Source organism: Nycticebus coucang, chromosome X, assembly GCF_027406575.1.
Source record: "Nycticebus coucang isolate mNycCou1 chromosome X, mNycCou1.pri, whole genome shotgun sequence".
Classification (NCBI taxonomy): Eukaryota; Metazoa; Chordata; class Mammalia; order Primates; family Lorisidae; genus Nycticebus; species Nycticebus coucang.
In genome coordinates, this window is record NC_069804.1 from 37,183,359 (window position 1) to 37,202,695 (window position 19,337).

At 33.7% G+C, this 19,337-nt stretch overlaps 1 protein-coding gene across 1 annotated transcript in view; it reads left to right on the forward strand.

Moving 5' to 3' along the window:
- Positions 1 to 2,700: 2,700 nt before the first annotated feature.
- CFAP47 (cilia and flagella associated protein 47) overlaps positions 2,701 to 19,337 on the forward strand; it is a 307,856-nt gene continuing 291,219 nt past the window's right edge. Inside the window, exons 1-4 of the mRNA XM_053578992.1 lie at positions 2,701 to 2,782; positions 6,355 to 6,782; positions 7,444 to 7,595; positions 15,329 to 15,444. Coding sequence (XP_053434967.1) covers positions 2,701 to 2,782; positions 6,355 to 6,782; positions 7,444 to 7,595; positions 15,329 to 15,444 — 778 coding nt within the window. The remainder of the gene's footprint in view (positions 2,783 to 6,354; positions 6,783 to 7,443; positions 7,596 to 15,328; positions 15,445 to 19,337) is intronic.

Sequence of the window (19,337 nt, forward strand, 5' to 3'; positions counted from 1 at the left end):
CCAATCATTGGTGAGAAATGACCACCAGTTCTTTCAGGAGAAAGGCAGGACAAACTAGTGAGCTTATAAAATGCCGGGAATGGTCAGATTCAGGATCTTTCTCTCTTTCTCTCTCTCTCTGGAATGTATTTTCCTTTTGTGTAGCCTCCTTCTTTCATTCTTTCTTTTATGTGATAAATTCTCTGGTAAAACTGCTTTGTGTCTGTGAGCACCTAGTCATCAGCTCAACTTGATACCAGTACTCATTCTTAACATTAGGAACAGGAGGACCAGGAAACATCCAGATAGACCTAACATTTGGTATGATCAATCCCTTCCAAACCACATGATTTTTAATTAGTGGTACCATAGAATAGTGGAAAATGTATACTAGAGTATAATTGCAATATTCACTTTACTCTCCATCTTCCTTCAAATCAACAATTATAGATGGACATTTTAATGCCCCTCTGCCAATAAATAATTGGTAGCATAAGTAGGTAGAAAATCAGTAAGGATATAGAGAATTGAAAAACACTCTCAGCTAACTTGTACTAATTGATCAATTAGTATGGCATACTTTTCAACTACATAAAAATACTCATTCTTTTCATATGAACATGGAATATTTCTAAGATAGGCCATATTATTTGTCCTAAACAAATCTTAATCAGGGCAGTGCCTGTGGCTCAAAGGAGTAGGGTGCCGGCCCCATATGCCGGAAGTGGTGAGCTCAAACTCAGCCCCCGTCAAAAAAAACTGCTGGTCCTATGAAGTATGTTTTTTGACCACAATGAAAATAAATTAGAAATCAATTTAAAAAAAATCTTGATAATCTCCAAATATTTGAAAACTGCGTGATATACTTCTATATGATTCCTATGTATAGAAGAAGAAATCAAAGGAGAAACTAAAAATTATTTTGAACTTTATGAAAATAAAAAGACAATGGATTATACTTGTGGGATGCAGCCAATGCAATATTTATTATGAACTACGTAATATCAAATCCCTATATTAATATAGGAAATGTCTGAAATTAATGACTTCTGCTTCCACTTTAAGAAACTAGAAAAATAAAAACCAAATGAATTATAAAATAAGCAGAAGAAAGGAAATAACAAATATTAGAACAGAGATTAATAAAATTAAAAAAGAAAAATAGAGAGAAAATAAGTGAAACTAAAAGTTGGTTATTTAAGAAGTTTAATAAAGGTAATAAATTTGTACCCAGATTGATCAAAAAAAAAAAAGAAGATGTGAATTTTCAATGTCAAGAATGAGAGCGCTGACATCACATCCTACATGACATATATTATAATAAAATTGTAGGTGTTATCATAACAAACTTTATGCCAATAATTTTTATGACATACATTATTGTAAAATTCCTGAAAGATATAAACTACCAAGGGTCATGTAGGAAATACACATTTCATCTGTTAAAAATAAGACATTTTTAGTTAAAAAGCTTTCCACAACAAAATCTTCAGGCTCACACGGCTTCTATGGTGAATTCCATCAAACATTTTAAGAAGAAATAATAATAGTAATAATTCTACAAAACCTCTTTCTGGGTGGCACCTATGGCTCAGTGGGTAGGGCGCTGGCCCCATATACCAAGGGTGGTGGGTTTGAACCCGGCCTCAGCCAAACTGCAACAAAAAAATAGCCGGGCATTGTGGTGGGTGCCTGTAGTCCCAGCTACTCGGGAGGTTGAGGCAAGAGAATCACCTAAGCCCAGGAGTTGGAGGTTGCTGTGAGCTGGGATAGCACAGCACTCTATCAAGAGCAATAAAGTGAGACTCCATCTCTAAAAAAAACCCACTTCTTTCAGTAAATTTTATAATACTGAATACTTCCCAAATTGTTCTATGAGGCCAATGTTAATCTAATACTAAAGTCAGGCAAAGACATTATAAGAAAAGAAACTACATGAAAATATCCCTCATGAACATATTCATTCTTTAGCAGGCTGAAAAACATAAATTACCTCTTCAAGGGAGACTTTGGTGACTTCATTGACTAGTCAAATCTGAAGTTGTGCACTTGTAAAAAGGCACACCTATTCTTCATTAGACTTATATCAAATGTATTTATTTTATGATTATGTAATTAATATCTAGACTACATTGTTCTATTAGGGTGAGAATGTTGCTGGCCTGCTTCTGCACATTTTTTCATTGCTGTTTAGCAGAGTACCAGGAACATAGAAAGTGTTCAATAATAATAAATATATATTTTGAATTAATGAATGGCAAGTTATTGATGGGATGCCATAGTCTGCTATTATGAATAGTGTTGTTTACAATGATTCAATGTTGGCACAATAGGATGAAGGCAGTGAGTAAGCTAAGAACCTAGCTGGTTAGTTAACATTCTATTAGTTGGTTAATAATTACAGCTGATACGTTGGGTGTATAGTGTCTCCTTAGACACATATCCATATACTGATTGGATATGTTTTCTGATACAAGTGAAAGAAATACATACTAGTAAGGACACAAACAAATACGTGCTGTCATTTTACATAGCATGGTCTCTTGACTTACACCGTCTCTGGCATTAATTCATTTGCTAAATGATGCCATCAAAGATTTATGCAATTTCTGTCTGTTCCACCATCCTTAGTGTATTTATCCTTTTTTCTGCATGCTTGACTCATGGCTGAAGGGTAGCTACTGTATCTTCAGTCATTGCATCCCATTTCAAGGAAAAAGGATGAGGAAAGGTGAATTTGGCCTTTTCATCATCAATACTTTCCCGGAGTCCTCTACACTTCTGGCTAACTTACACTTCAATGGTATTAGACAAACTGGGTCTCAAGGTCAAGCATAAGATGCCAGATAAACTGGAAAATTGATGGTCTATCAAAGAACAGGCTTGTCATAGTTGCCTAACCTATGACCAATCATCATTCATTTCTTGGGGTTGGACATCTTCAAACAACTTCCTACCTAATTCCTTTTATAATCAAATAAAAAGGTAGCAATTAATGTTTTATCTTCAATAAATAACTATTGGATAGGCAAATAATAGCATCAGCTATTTTTGCTCAAGTACTGAGTGGGACTAAATTTCATAACTTTCACCGGGTTGAGTCTTGGTAAAGGCACACAAATATTTAAGTTAAAAGTGGTCATAGAAGGAAAGTTAAATTTTTAACCTAAATTTGTGAGTATAAAACTAAGAATATGAGTTAGGTTACTCTTGTTAATTAATTATTTCATAAGAATAAGGCATGTGTTTATCATTATTTCAATATGTTACCTTAATGACCATCAAGTAATCCTGTTGTATATGTATATTATAAATAGTAGTCAAAAATTGCTGGTAATTTATTTTATGACTTTTCCCTCCAAAATAAGACATAACATATATTACATGTAAAATAGGACAACGATGTAGAAAAAGGTCAGTGAAATTTGAACATCACTTCGGACCTTACTTCAGTGAGCTTGAGGCTTAGTAGCTTAAAACCCTAATAAACAAAGAGGGCCAAGAATGTAAACACATTTTAAGAAAGGAAAAAAACCTGTATTAAAATTGTAATACTCAATAAATACCAGTAATATTTGTTATCGTGCTTATTATACCTTGTCTCTTGTAATTGCAGAAATCAAATGTGACTTAAGTATTACAACTATAATAGTATTTTCCTTTCTTATAATGTGTATACATTTTTTTGGCACCCTCTGTATATAGGTACAAATGAAGGCTATTCAACCATGTTAAATGATCAAGAGTAATATAAATATATTTTAATGCATAAGACTATACAAATAATATAGCATATATTAAAATATATTGTGTATATATTGAGAATATACTTAAGAACATATATAAATATAAATGTTAACATGTATTTATAATGTATGAGAATATTTTGACCTCGTCAATTGATTTTATTCATAAGCTAAATGGCTAGACACCTATATAGTGTAATTTACGAGCTTCTCATAGGTTGCCCTTTTTCTGCTCTAATTTAGTGTTTATCCTGTGGCAGGTAGTATAATGTAGTAATTATAGAAAACGAATTCCGGAGCTATGCCACCTAGAAATAGATTCTGGCTTTGCTACTAACTAGTATTATGGCTCAACACAATACATTTAACCTCTTTCTTTGTGCCTCAGTTTCCTCATCTGTAATATAGGCATAATAACAGTATGTCAAGAGGTATTTTGGAAGATTAAAAGATTTATTTTTCATACAGCACTTAAATAAATGCCTGGCACATGGCAAGCACCATGGATCTGTTAAATGTAATTAAATTAAAAAATCATTAAACATGTAGTAGCTCCTATTAATGCATACAGTCAATTATTGAGATCTTACAGTTAAATGTTTTTCAATTACTAACCTGCAAATTAGGGTCAAATCTCAAATGAAAAAGATGGCTTTCATAGGGTGCTAGCCTTTGTAAGAGGTATTATATATCTCCCATTTATGTTGATTACATTTAGAATACATTTATAATTGGATTGTCAGGAGCAATAGTTTCATCAACTGATTGTTTCCATCTGTGGCATCTCATTAAATAAAAATTGAAAGACTATGATGAACTCTCTTCCATGTCCTCCTGATAAAATGGCCATTTAAGTGGATCTCTTTCAGGTCACAGGAATCACATTTAGTAGTCTGTTATTAATAATTATCTTACTTTTTCCAGGATGGGAAGCTAGGATCTGAGAAGATCCCAGTTCTATGGCCATTTAAGTTTATTTTTGTAGTTGAAAAAATTTCATAAGAGAGAAGATCTGGGAATCTTAGCCGAATCACTAGCCAAAGGCATATTAAATGCCATATACAATCTCCTTAAAGAAAAATCAATGAAAATTTAACTCAAAATTGTTTTAACACACACGTGCCAATAAGAACACAATTTTCAGAACATAGACTTTTGCTAGACGTGGAGATGAGAACCTAATCTAGGGCAATCTTTCTTAAAAGTACTCTTTTTTTCTAGCTGTTTCCCAGAATTTCCACTACCTCCTTTGTCCCAAAATAATTTCTCTATTTCTTCTCCCGGGGTCTTGCCTCTGCTATTACTTTTTATTTATTTATTTATTTTATTTTGAGACAGAGCCTCAAGCTGTGGCCCTGGGTGTGGCGTCACAGCTCACAGCAACCTCCAACTCCTGGGCTAAGCAATTCTTTTGCCTGAGCCTCCCAAGTAGCTGGGACTACAACAGGCACCCGCCACAAATACCCGGCTATTTTTTGGTTGTAGTTGTCATTGTTGTTTGGCGGCCTGGGCTGGATTCAAACCCGCCAGCTCTAGTGTATGTGGCTGACGCCTTAGCCGCTTGAGCTACAGGCGCAGAGCCAGCCTCTGCTATTCTTGTCAAGGTTATGAATACTGTTCAAGAAAGCATAGCTGATCTGTGCTATACCTGCTCTGAGGACTGTAAGAAGGAAGACTATTATTATTAGGTGATAATTGGAATATTTAATTTTTGGTACAGCACAGGTACTGACTAATTAGGAGGATGGAGGCCAGGTGGAATGGATGATTTATGATTATATGAAGGCTGAAGTCAAGCTCTATATTCTACTTCTTTTATCTTTCAGCCGCAACAAAGGAGATCCAGACTGTGATTTTTTAAATAGCCTCTACTGGAGGCTTAATGTTAGGAGAGGCCACTTTCCTGTCTTCTTGAAGAAGACGCTTACAGGACCCAAATATTCTGATATGCTTTTAATCCTCAGCCTCCTTCCATTAAGCCTCCACCTGCTAGCTCAGTTCTCACCCATGCTATTCTCCAGTCAGCCTCGTTCATCTGTGCCTTGGACCTACAGGAAGGGGTAAATTCTATGTTTTTGAAAATTCCGGTCTCTTTTATTATGGGGTTTCATTTAAAAAACTGTATTCATTCTATCCCTTCATGTCAGGTTTTTTTTTTTTTTTTTTTTGTGCAGTTTTTGTCTGGGCCTGGGTTTGAACCCGCCACTTCCGGTATATGGGGCCGACGCCCTACTTCTTTTAGCCACAGGCGCCGCCCCCCTTCATGTCAATTTTATAAAATTCAGCCTAATTCTTTCCTAACCTTTTATATTAGCCACTTTTTAAGATTTGGTAGTGTATAATATATATCTTTCCGTGTCAATGCACATAGATGTACATTATTATCCATTATGGATGGACTATAAGTTATTTTATTTATTTATTTATTTATTTATTTTTGCCGTTTTTGGCCAGGGCTGGATTTGAACCCGCCACTTCCGGTATATGGGGCCGGCGCCCTACTCCTTTGAGCCACACGCGCCGCCCGGACTATAAGTTATTTTATCCATTCCTATTGATTGGTATTTATATTAATCCAATTATTTTGGTGTTTTAAAGCAACATTGTGATTCAGACATTTTGGATTAAGGGTCACTGAACAGAAACAGGGCCCAACAGAAACACGATGTGACTGTTACTGCGACCCCAGGCTTTTTTTCTCCAGGCACCTGCAGCCTCTCTACTGGCTGTCAACTGTCGCCGCTGGGTGACGCCATAACCTTTGGGTTTGAAGTCAGCGCGTGCCGTGGGTGGTTACCTAGCGACGGGTCGACAACGCTAAGCCGTCGGACGCCAAGTCTGGCGGCCGCCAGACGGTCAGCCATGGAGAATGAGAGGGGCTCTCTCACTCCGCGGGACTTGGAAAACCAGAAAAAGGAAGTACAGTTGCGGGTATTCCCGCCTGAAATGAAGTTTCTAGACACAGTGGTCGGTAAAGTGTACCGCCTACCCATAACTGTGCACAATCTCGGCCGTTGGAGCCAGAGGATCCGATTTCAGGAGCCTGTCAAGCCACAGGTGACACACTAAAGAGTGCCGGGGAGCAGAAGCTTGAGAGAGCGCCTTCTGAACTAGGCATCTCTCTTTTCCCCGGGAAGTTGACATAGGGCTCCTGCGGGGATGGGAGAAGGACTGGGAAGGACTGGGCTTCTGAGGGACAGAGATTTTGGTTTTTTGTTTTGTTTTCCCTTTTGCTAGGGATTGAGAGATGAGAAGGACAGGGTAGGGAAAAGCTAATCTAGAACCTTCCTATTTTTTCCATTTTAGGTTTGGAAAGAAGGGAAGGGATTCCTTGACTCTCTACTGTTAACAACCTCGAATTTGTGCAACTTGGTTTTGTAGTTCTGTAGTTGCCCTAAGCATTATGGAAACAATATTCTCTATCAACTACCTTTTGAGTTATAAAGTGCCACATTACTACAGAAACTGTAGGATCAGTGGAAAGGTTTATTACTTTTTATTTTAACAATGTGGTTGAGCACTAACTACGTAACAGGCAGTAGGTGTGAGGGATACAGAGTGGACACAGGCCTGTTCTTCTAGCATTTAGAAACTAGTGTGGGAGTTTTAGTACAGGTCTAAGCATCATCAAAATTAATGTTCTGAGAGGCATTATTTATTATTTATTACCTTATAAGGAGTTCTGATGTATAATTTGATTCTTTTTCTCTCGCTGAAGTTCAAACTGCTTGTGAGCACTCTGGACAGAGCCCTGGCGTCAGGCCTTCAAATGACAGCTATAGTAGAATATCATCCCGATAAGAACGAAAACGTCCATGACCAACTATATATTACAATAGGAAATAAGACACTAGAAATTCCTATGTTTGGGTATGTAATCTTTATATTTCATGCTGACACTTTGAACACTCTTCAAATAAAAATAACAAAGTAATGTATTTTCTCTGACTTGTATTTATATTTTTTTATAGCTGAACTTAGCAAACTTTCAGAAAATTGTGGAATTTATAACAATAGAAGCCTTGTTCTCTAGTGTATTTTTATTAAAATAACTTAAAACATTCAACAGTTGAAGGTATTATTAATTAGATTTTTGCAAACCAGTATGAATAATTTAATTTAATTTTTAAGTATTGTTATGTTCACTTCACTAAATTTTAAATAAGGCAGATGCTTGGCTTCAAAACAGATCAAAATGCTGCTCTTTTGAGATTGGTCAAAAAAGGTGAGTGGATGGGAAGGGAGGGGGATGGTTAGATAGAGGGAGGGTTAATGGTGGGACCACACCTATGGAGCATATTGCAAGGGTACAAGTCAAATCTATCAAGTATTGAACACAAATGTCTTAACACTGTGATTAAGTAAATGAGGTGAAAGCTATGTTAATTAGTAGCATGTAAGCACTCCAATTTGTACAAATAATCAATGCATTGAATCCCACAAAGGCATAAATGTATTCATGATCTATGTATATATGACTTAATAAAAAAATAATAAAAAAAGTGAGTGGATATACTAATGCAAAACTAAGTGACTTCTATACAAATTATCTGACCAGAATGAATTAAGATTTGTTGTTTCCTTTTACTAATAAAAGCATTTATTTCTGTTTTTTGTAAAATTATCTGTTACCTAGTGTTAAAATGTAAAGTGTTTTTATTCATATGCATACATGCATGATCCTCCTTTTAGAAAATATGGTTCCATAGGTGTCCTTGTCTTTCAGAGTTAATATTACAATATTTTCTGCTTATTGTATGGTATTAGACATATACTTTTCTATAATTTCTCTTAATTTTTCTCATTCATATAAAGTAAACTTAGATCGGCAATTATTTTGGTTCTCTATGTTAAGTTCTGATTTGGCATACCATCCCATTTTTCATGGAATCAAACCACTGACATATAGTTGGAAAAAAACAAGCTATTAACATATTACAAATATCTAGTTTTCACTTTTTAATTTAAGTAGGGCCATTTTTGGTGCATTCTGCACTTTGACATCCTTGTGACTGACACTCAGATTGGCTTGTTTGTGCTACACTTGGAGATAAGGGTTGAAGATGCTTCTGGCCCAGAAAACAGAGATTTTTGTCTCATTTCCACAATGTATGCCCCCTCTCATTAGAAGTCTTATTTTCACCCCAGTTGCAATATTATTGATTATTATTATTATTGACCCTTTTTAAGTATAATGCACAGGGTTGAAGGGAATGTTGAGGGTGGTTGTGGGGGAAGACAGAAGGAGAGGAAGAGGGAAGGGAAAGGGGAAAGTTTGCTCCTATATGTCAATCTTTTTAAAAATTCAGATGATTGAAAATTCACATGCAGCTATAAGAAATAGTTTCTTTGTGCATTTTTCCCTGTTTCCCATAAGGGTAATATTTTCAAAAGGATAGGATAATACAATAACTAGGAAATTGACATTGATACTGTCCTCCTATCTTATTAATATCGCCACAGCTTTATTGGAACTGTGTGTGTTGTGTGTGTTGGGGGATAGAGTGTCTATGTAAATGTGTCTGTATTATTAATTTTTATGCAATTTTATCAGCCATGTAGATTCTTGTATTGGAACTAGATACTGAACAGTTCCAATTCTACAAGGATCCCTGCTGTTGCTTTGCTAAAACCACACCTACACTCACTCCCTTCTGCCTCTTACTCATGATCCCTGAACTGTGAAAGCTGCTAATCTGTTTTCCTTTTCTAAAATTGTGTCATCATAAATATGTTATATAAATTGAGTCATACAGTATATAACCTGTTGGGGTTTTTCTTTCAGTAAAATTCCCTGGTGATTCATGTATCAGTATTTTGTTCTTTTTTATTGCTCCATAGTATTTCATATTATGTATACCACAGTTGGTTTGAACATTGACCCATTGAAGAACAAAGGGGCTGATTTCAGTTTTTCATTTTTGCAAATAAGCTGCTTTATTATTCTTGTACAATTTTTATATGAACATGATTTTCATTTCTCTGGGATAAATGCCCATGTGTTTAATTTCTGGATCATATGGTAATTGCATGTTTAGTTTAATAGAAAATTCCAAATTGCTTTTGAGAGTGGTTATACCATTTTACATTCCTATGAGCAATTCACAAGTAATCCACTTTTAGGGCATCTTTAGCAGTATTTGTTGCTGTCACTATTCTTAAATTTTAGCCATTTTAACAGATATGTAATGGAATCTTTTCATAGTTTTAATTTGCATTGTCCTGATACCTAATGCTGTTGAACACATTTTCATGTGCTTCTTTGCTATCAGTATCCTCTCTGGTGAAATGCCTGTTATTGCGTTTTGCCTGTTTTCCTAATTGCATTGTTTTTTATTATTGAGCTTTGCAATTTCTTTGTATATTTTGGATACATGTCTTTTAATGGATATGTGGCTTGAAAATATTTTCTCCCAGTCTGTAGCTTTACTTTTCATGCTTTTAACAGGGTATTTTGTAGAGCAAAAGTATTTTTTTTTAATTTTCAACAATGTCCAATTTATCAGTTGTCCTTTAATTGATCGTAATTTCAGTGTCATATCTAAGACTCTTCACCCAACCCTTAGTTCAGAATATTTCTCTATTTTTTTTACTTTTAAGTTTTACATTTGACTATATGATACATTTTGAGTTATTTTTTGTATGATTGTGCAGTTTACATTGAGGTTCATTAATTTGTTTATAGATGTCTAATTGCTCAGACCACATTTGTTGAAAAAGCTAACTTCCTCCATTATATTGGTTGTGTACCTGTGTAAAAAAAAAAATCAGTTGAGCATATTTACATTGGTGTATTTTTCAGTTATGTATTTTTTCTACTGATCTGTGTGTTGATACCTCTGCCAAAATCATGTTACCTTAATTACCTTTGCTATAGAGTAATTTTTAATATCACCCAGAGTAATTCCTCACACTTTAATTTGCTTTGTTAAGATTAGTTTAGCTATCCAAATGTCTCCACTTTTTCATGTAAATCTTAAAATAAGAACTGAGTTAAACCTATAGATTAATTTAAGGAAAATTAACATCTTTGCCATAGTAAGTCTCCCCATATTTGAACATGCTATGTCTTTTTACTTATTTAGGTCCTATTTGATTTTTTAAATTGACATTTTGTAATTTTCAGCATAAAGATCCTGCATGTGTGTTGTTATATATATAGCTATTTAATTTTCTTTGGACTGATTGCAAATGATAATATGTTTTTACCTTTGGTTTCTGTGTGTTCCTTGTTAGCATATGAAGATGTGATTGAGTTTTTTCCTTTATATTGTATCTTCTGATGCTGAACTCCCATTTTTAGTAGTTTTTTGTATGTTTTATTTTTTAGATTTCTTGTTATGTTAAATGCAGAGAATCAGGTAATCTGGAGACAGAGATAGTTCCCCCCACTCAAAGTGTATGCCTTTTATATCTTTGTCTTGCTTTATCTCCATATCTAGAACTTTCAGTACTATCTTGAGTAAGAGTAAAGCAACAGAAGTAGTTTCCTTGTTCCCACTATTAAGAGAAACCATTAAGTCTTTTGCCATTAATTATGACTTTAGCTGTCAGTATTTTTAGATGGCCTTTATTACACTGAAGTAATTCCATGAAGGAGTTTTGAATTTTCTCAAATGCTTTCTCTCCTTCAATTCTAATGATCATGTATTTTCATCCCTCTTGGTTATGGTGTATTATCATTTTTGTACACTCTGGGATTTGGTTTGCTAATGTTTAATTATTAGAGCAATATATATATATATATTACTAATATATATATTACTCTAATGTATATAATATAGAATATTATATATATCATATATAATTGCTTTATATTTTATATAATATATAATATACGATATAGAATAGTATATATAGCATATATAATTGCTTTATATTTTATATAATATATAATATACGATATAGAATAGTATATATAGCATATATAATTGCTTTATATTTTATATAATATATAATATATAGTATAGAATATTATATATACCAATACATATATTGCTCTAATATATAATATATATTATACTCTCTATATATAATACTCTATACATTATATATTATAAAAATATAACATAATCTATATATATCATATAAAATATAAAGCAATTATATATATGCTATTTATATAATATTCTATATTAAAAATATTATGTATATATTATATAAACTATAAAGCAATTATATTTATGGTATGACTTCCCTGTCATTTCTTAAATTTCATTGATTGCCGCTCTCTGTTATGTCTTGCAAAGGATAAACATGCAGCAAGGAAGTAGCTAAGGGAGGAGACCAGTAACCCAGTTGAAGCTAGGAACCAAATTGCTAGGAACTGTTCCCAGTGGGAATATTCATAGTAAGGCATTCCTAGTGACTGTTAACTGATCTAGGACTCTTTATGATCTAATTAGCATAGCATGGGTGGAGCTTTCCTGAAGGATTTTGGGAAAGATGCATGTATAGAAAGGGAAACTGTTGGATAACCAACCTGTTATATAAACTGTTATAACAGTCCCCAGCCTTTTTGACACCAGGGATGAGTTTCGTGGAAGATATTTTTCCACTGCAAGGGCTAGGGGTAGGGGGATGAGATAGGAGGTAGAGCCCAGGTTCTGATGGGAATGATAGGGAGTGGTTGTAAATAACAGATGAAGCTTCACTCACTCCCCAGCTGCTCATGTCTTGCTGTGTGGCCTGGTTCCTAACAGGCCAGGGCTGAACCATTTTGGCACCAGGGACTGGTTTATGGAAGATAATTTGTCCATGCACGGGGATCTGGGAATGGTGCAGGAGGCTGAGCTCAGACAGAGATGCTGTGCAATCCGTGGCCTAGGGGTTGAGGGACCGCAGTGTTACATAACCCCAACCTGTCAGTCACCCCAAAGGAGGGATATGGCAACCAATAATACCAGGAGAATGATGGGAAAAACTAGTAAGCATATAAAAGGCAGCATGTGCGTAGACTTTGGGGTTTTCTCAATTCCTGGAGACTGACCCATTCCTCTCTCTCTGAAACATATTTTTCTCTTTATGTCACTTTGTGTAGCTTCCTCCTCCACTTTGATTTCATATAGCTTCTTTCTTTTTTCTGTAACAAACTGTGTGGGACTGCTCTGTATCTGTGATCATTCCATCGTTGGCTCAACTGGGTGCCACTACTCATTCTTGACACTGGGAACCAGGAGACCAGGGAACAACCAGACAGACCTAATACTCTTTATTATTTCTTTCCTTCTGCTTGCTTTGGGTTGATGTTGCTCTTTTTTCCTAGTCTTTTGAGGTTGGAAATTAGGTCATTGATTTGAAATGTTTCTTCATTTGTAATGTAAGCACATGGTATTTTATATGACCCTTAACACTACTTTAGCATTTGTATGTGTTGTATTTTTGTATTCATTCAGTTGTATGTATTTTTACAATTGTCTTTGAGACTTCCTCTTTGACTCATGAATATATAGAAGTGTGTTAATTAATTTCCATGTGTTTAGAGAATTTCTTATTGTCTTTCTCTTCTTGATCTATAGTTTGATTCTACCATAGTCAAAACATTGCCTGTAATTTCAAAATTTTAAATTTATTTTCTTTTGTGGATCAGAATATGGTCTATCTTGGTGTATGTTTTATGAATACTTAAAATAAATGTCTACTCTTCTTTAGTTGGGCAGATTTTTGTATATATGTCAATTAAATCTTATTAGTTGTTTACATTTTTCATGTTTTCTGTATTCTTATTATTTGGAGGCTTTTTTAGAGGGGATATTAATATCACCAACTATTATTGTGGGTTCTTTTACTTCTTCCAGCTTTATTAGTTTTTGTTTAGTGTATTTTGAGGCTTTATTGTTTCTTGAGTACACATTTAGAATCATTATATCTTTCTGGTAGATAGATCATTTTATTATATATAATGTCCCTCTGCTCATGGTAACTTTCTAGCACTGAAGTTTACTTTATCAGATATTAATATAGCTCTTCATGCGTTTTTCTAATTAAAATTTGTATGTTATGCTTTTCCGTGTCCTTTGGCTTTCCACTTACTATGTTCTTGAATTTAATTTGAGTTTCTTCTAAACAGTTGGGTCATATTTCCCCCATGCCAATGTCTGTCTTTTGATTTTTGTATTTAGACTATTTATATTTAATGTTTATATGCTATAACCTATCTTCCATTTTATTGTTTGGTTTCTCTTTGTTCTTATTCTTTCTCATACCTATTTCTTATTTTTGCATTCTTATAGGTTAATCAAAGGTGATTTTAGGATTTTAGGATCAAAGGTGATTTTAGTGATTTATAGTGTTTTTTATTCATCTCTTTGCATAGTTTTTGTAGTGGTTTCTCTGTATATAACAGTATACTTATGTTATATAATGTTCTACTGGTATAGACATTGTACCATTTTGAGTGAAATGTAAATACTTCATTTCAATTCAGGTCTTTTTCTTTTCCCTACTTGCAAATATCATTGTTTGAGTATCAAATGGTGTTACAGTTTGTTTCCAAATTCAGATATGATTTATAAAACTGATGAGGAAAATATAGCCTATTGTATGTAGTCAGACTTCTGCTATTTCCTTTAGTACTTTTTTTGTTTTTCTCTGATGCTCCAAGATTTTCTCTTTTGTCATTTTGTGTGTGGGTTTTTTTTTTTTTTTTGACGAATTTCCTTTAGATTGTCTTTAAAGGAGGGTTTTGTGTTTTTATTTTCCTTTCATTGTTAAGGCGTAGTTTTAACAAATACAGCAATTTCAGTTGGTAGCTTTTTTTTTCAATACTTGGAAAATATTGTGTGTGTCTGTGTGCATGTATGCCTGTGCTTACATTTGGCAGGTTGTATTACATGTGGAGTAAATGACCTAATGCAAAAGACAATTTTTGTTGGATTCTTTATTGGTGCTGTTGCTAGCATGGTTAGGTTTCTAGGTTTCTAGAAGCCTAGCAAAATGAATTCTAAGATAGGCTCACCAACATTATATACAAATAACTTCTTAGATAAAGTCATTTAATCTTTTTGAGTCTCGAATTTTTATTTGTTATATAGGAGTGATAATATTTCCCTAAATATCAGGAATTTTTAAGCCGCAAGATTATGTACTTAAGATACATTGTAAACAATAAATTACTTATCCAAGTAGAAAATATCTGTATCCTTATGAGATGTTTGTGTAAGATAATAATAGATGTTAACAAGTGTTTATGAAAACACATGCTCCATGTATGCTACAATGAACCTTTTAAATTAGAGACACATATGAAAAATCAATTGTATTATTTTGTACATAGATTTTTGTTTTAAATCCCAGGGGCTATGTTGTAGCATCACTTCCTCCTTTTATTTTACACATTTAGCATCACTCAAATGATTTGAGAGGGTATACCATGCACTTAGATTAGTGAAGTCTGATTTCTTTGTTAAAAATGTGCCTCATTATTTTGTCCTTGTTTTATTTCGTAATTCCTTTTATTGACAAGTAGTTTATCAGTGAAACTACAAGAAAACAAGTTTCTTTTAAAGAGTTAGAAGTATTTATATATGTTTCCTTATAGATTTAATTAAAATGTTGTTAAGATTGTTGAATTAATTTTGTGGCTTTCTTTTCTTCAACCTTAGTTTGATTCCAGTGTGTAAATTGGACATTGAACCCGAAGTTGATTTTGGTACGGTGGTTGCCAACAGTAAAGTATATTGTAAAGAGATTACTATCGTTAACCATGGCAAAGCTCCAGGTAAATACTTTATGGCATATAAATTGACTTATACTTTGAGAATAATTGGTGCTATTTGAGCTGAATACTTGTATAATTAATAGATTCTCTGATTTATCCAGAAAAAGGCCTATCATTGGAAATACCTCAAGACGAAAACCCTAAGTAGCGTGTATAAGAGACTGCTAGGGTGATAATTCAGGAAAAATGAATGTACCTCTTTATTATCCTGATTAACATAGGCTTGCTCTCAGATGACTGGTGATCTCCCTCAGGATAAGAGGCAGACTGGTGTCATAGAAGTGACATAGTTCTTAAAGTCATCCAGAGACAGAAGTAGGGCACAGTGACTTACTAGCTTTGTGATCTGGGGCAAGTGTCCTTAAGGATGTTGAACTTGAGAGCCCTCATACAGTGAGGCTAATAAAATGCACTATGGTTAATTGTGTGGTACAGTACCTGGATAATTATAGGCATTCGATAAATATTAGTCCTGTTTATCATATTCAATTTGAATTCACATCATGGTCCCTAGAAGATTTTATTAAGTTTTTAAAAGAATAAATGCTTCTCTTTTGTGCAGACTGAATCATTCCTGGGGATTCTTACTGTGACTTAAGAATTTCCATAAAGATGTGTATATGTGTGTGTGTGTGCGTATTTGTGTGTTTATATATGCCTTTCATTGATAGCATCCAGGAAGCATAAAATTCCGTATACCTTCAGTCTCTTGATTATACAGTGTGGCCATAAAGTTCACGTGCGATTTAAAATAGTGTGCAATTTAAAATTGTGTGCACATAACTTTTATGGCCACCCTGTATAGTCAGCATGTGGTGCTGCAAGATTGCGATTTCTCCCAATCTAAAATTAGGACTAGCTCTGGTCAGGGATGGTATTTCTGAGACTGCTGTTGAATACATAAAATAGGTCTTAAATTCAGACCTCCCTTCCACTAACTGAGAATATTCTCTGAGTCTTAAAATTATTAGAACAATGACAATTTGACACTTAATTTCTTCCTAGGGTATAATTGAATAAAACTGATACCTGTTCCTCTTTGAATTTTACTCACTTCACTTTGATTTTTAAATCAGTGAATGTCAATGCGTGTGAGATTATAGAACATTACTCCCATTTGTGATCTGGCTCCAATGTTAAAGAATAGAGTGTCTTATGGAATGTGATTATGGGCTATATGATTACATTTTAGAGCAGAAATTGAGAGATATTTATTTGTATTGTTTTATTTTCCAAAATTTCTTTCAACTGTTGTGTTGTCTATTCAAAATCCTTCAAAGTTTTGATGACATTAATATATCCTTTTTATCCTAAAATTTTATCAAATTTTACAGTTTTATTTCATATTAAAGCTCTCTAATAAGTAAAAAAGAAATATAAGCTTATCGTTAATTTTAATTTAGCACTATTAATTTAATGAATAATAGTATTTAATATTATTTCACTCAATAAAATAGAATAAATAAAATTAAACTATAGACCTAGCTCTGCATATTTTAGGAAAAATAGTCCACATTGGCTATAGTACTATGTTAATATTTTATTTATACTAAGTTAGATTTATTATATTTGAATACTGTGAAATGTTAATTGTTATGACCTCAAAAACTGAAACAAGTTTTTATCAATGAATCACATTTTCTTAGTGTTGACTTTATCATTTTTAGAGTTGAATCACACTAGCTTTTCCAACATTACCACAATTGATAGTATGTATTATATTCATAGTAGCAAGTACCTATAAAGAATCATAAAGTCCTTTTTTACAAGCACAATATGTAAATGTTCATGATAACAACAATGCGTATTCGTGAAGAATAACATGCAGAAAAGAGATTCAGTAACAAGAGCTGACTCTAATAACATTTTTGAAAAGCATTTTACGTGATATTTTTTTTAGAATTTTAGAGACAAAGTTCAAATGCTTACAATTTTATCTGTATAATTAATAGGATATGAAAAAATCCACACTTGGCAGATTTCTAATTTGCATAGGTTTGTTTCTCTTTCTGATGGTGTCATTGGTGTTATCTTTGATTTTATATACTCCAAAATTTATCTATGTAACAACTTCTGATTAGTTTATTTTAATAGCTTCTTATGGAGTAAATATCCCTGCATTTAACCAAATGTTGTTGAATACATCTTGTTTTCTCGTCCTTTATAAAAATGATTTTTAATTTTACTCCTGACTATGGAAAATAATTTTTGTCTTTTCTTTCTGAAAAGATGTGGTTCATTCTTTAAGATGTAGCTAATATTACAATAGTACTTTGTGAGTTATTGAACTCCATATTGAATTCCATGATTTTATGGTATAATAATACCTGTACTGTCGCTTAACTTTCATATTTGAAGATTCAAAAGAAATATTAATTTAGCACGCCCAAATTGCAATCATTTCTTTCTTTGTCTAAGCATCCTTGATTATTTGAGTAGACCTTTTTGACCACAGTGATATAATATACAACGGTCTCTAAAGTCCCAAAGTGTGATCCTTACACTCCATTTCTGCATTTGAATAGCTACCTCAGAACTCCTCAACCTTTAGGTTTATTTGGACTACTTTACCTTAGATAAGACCTTTCACTTGTTCTTAACCCCCACTCTGTCCTTTTCTCTGACCATCAGCGTCATCTCTTTACTTCACTGTCTGAACGAAGCCTGGCATCATTTGTAAACCAGGAAATTTTCTAAATTAGGCCAAACCCAGAAGTCATCCTGAGGATCTTCCTTAGTCACTCAGAAAAGCACTCCCTACTTTTTCTCAGTACATAGTTTTTATCTTCAGTTTTGTTTCCTTGGATACTGATGTCAAGGAATCTTGGTATACCCTTCATGCATGTTGCAATCCTGAATATATAAAAGGCATTCAGTAAACATTCATTTAATTAATTTGGTGCAATGGTTTCTCAGAGTTTCTGTAAAGCACCATTAAGCTTTCAATGAAAGGTAACTGAACTCAGAAGTAACTCCATATGAGCATTCTGAAGTGTCTCCAAAAATTAGTCATTTGGAGACTTATGGTATATCCTTGGAGCCTAGTATATCATTGATGTGCTCAGACCAGGGAAATAAAAAAAGAAAAGAAAAGAAAAAAGAAGTAACAATGGCCTTGGGTACATGACAACTTGATTTTTAATAGCATCCTATATAACTGCAGACTTTGGTCATGCTGATTACTTCTTACAGATACTGTGGCACAAAATATACTTAATAGATAGTTTGTAAATGTATTTTGGAGTAGTACAGGCAAGGTAACAAAGGACCCTTCATTTCAGGCACAATTGTGGATACCATTATATCTTGTGTGCCCTTCAGGGTCTTTTCAGTGGGCAAGTCAATTTGTTACTGGCAATGTTTGACATGGTTGGCCACTGCCATCTTCTTGGAAAAACAAAACAAAAGGAAAAAAAAAAAAAAAAACCTTTGTGCTTTTGTGACCCCCCTCACTCTCTTATGTAGAATAGTACCGAATAGCTCTGGTCTTGGAGTGAGGTTGAACAGGGCCCAAATCTTGGTTGCACCATTTCCTCGTTGGGAGGCCCTAGGCAAGGGATTCATTCTGCTCAAACATCCATTGTTTATATATTAGAGATAAAGATAGTGTTTTTCTCCTATAATTGTGATGATAATGAAATGCTTAGCACACTCTCTAGTATGTCACTCTCTAGTATGTATTAAATGCTCAATAAATATTAGCCGTGGATGTTATAATTATTTTTTTTACCACCTCTTTCCTCTTTACTTCTTTCTTGTGGACTGCTGCTTGTCTTTTGGAACATTAAACGTGAATGTTCCTTTATTTTTCCATAGATCTTTGTGTTTTCCTCAGTTAACATACTCTCCCTGGCCAATTTCCATTTTTTTTTTTAAAGTTTCACTGACTATCC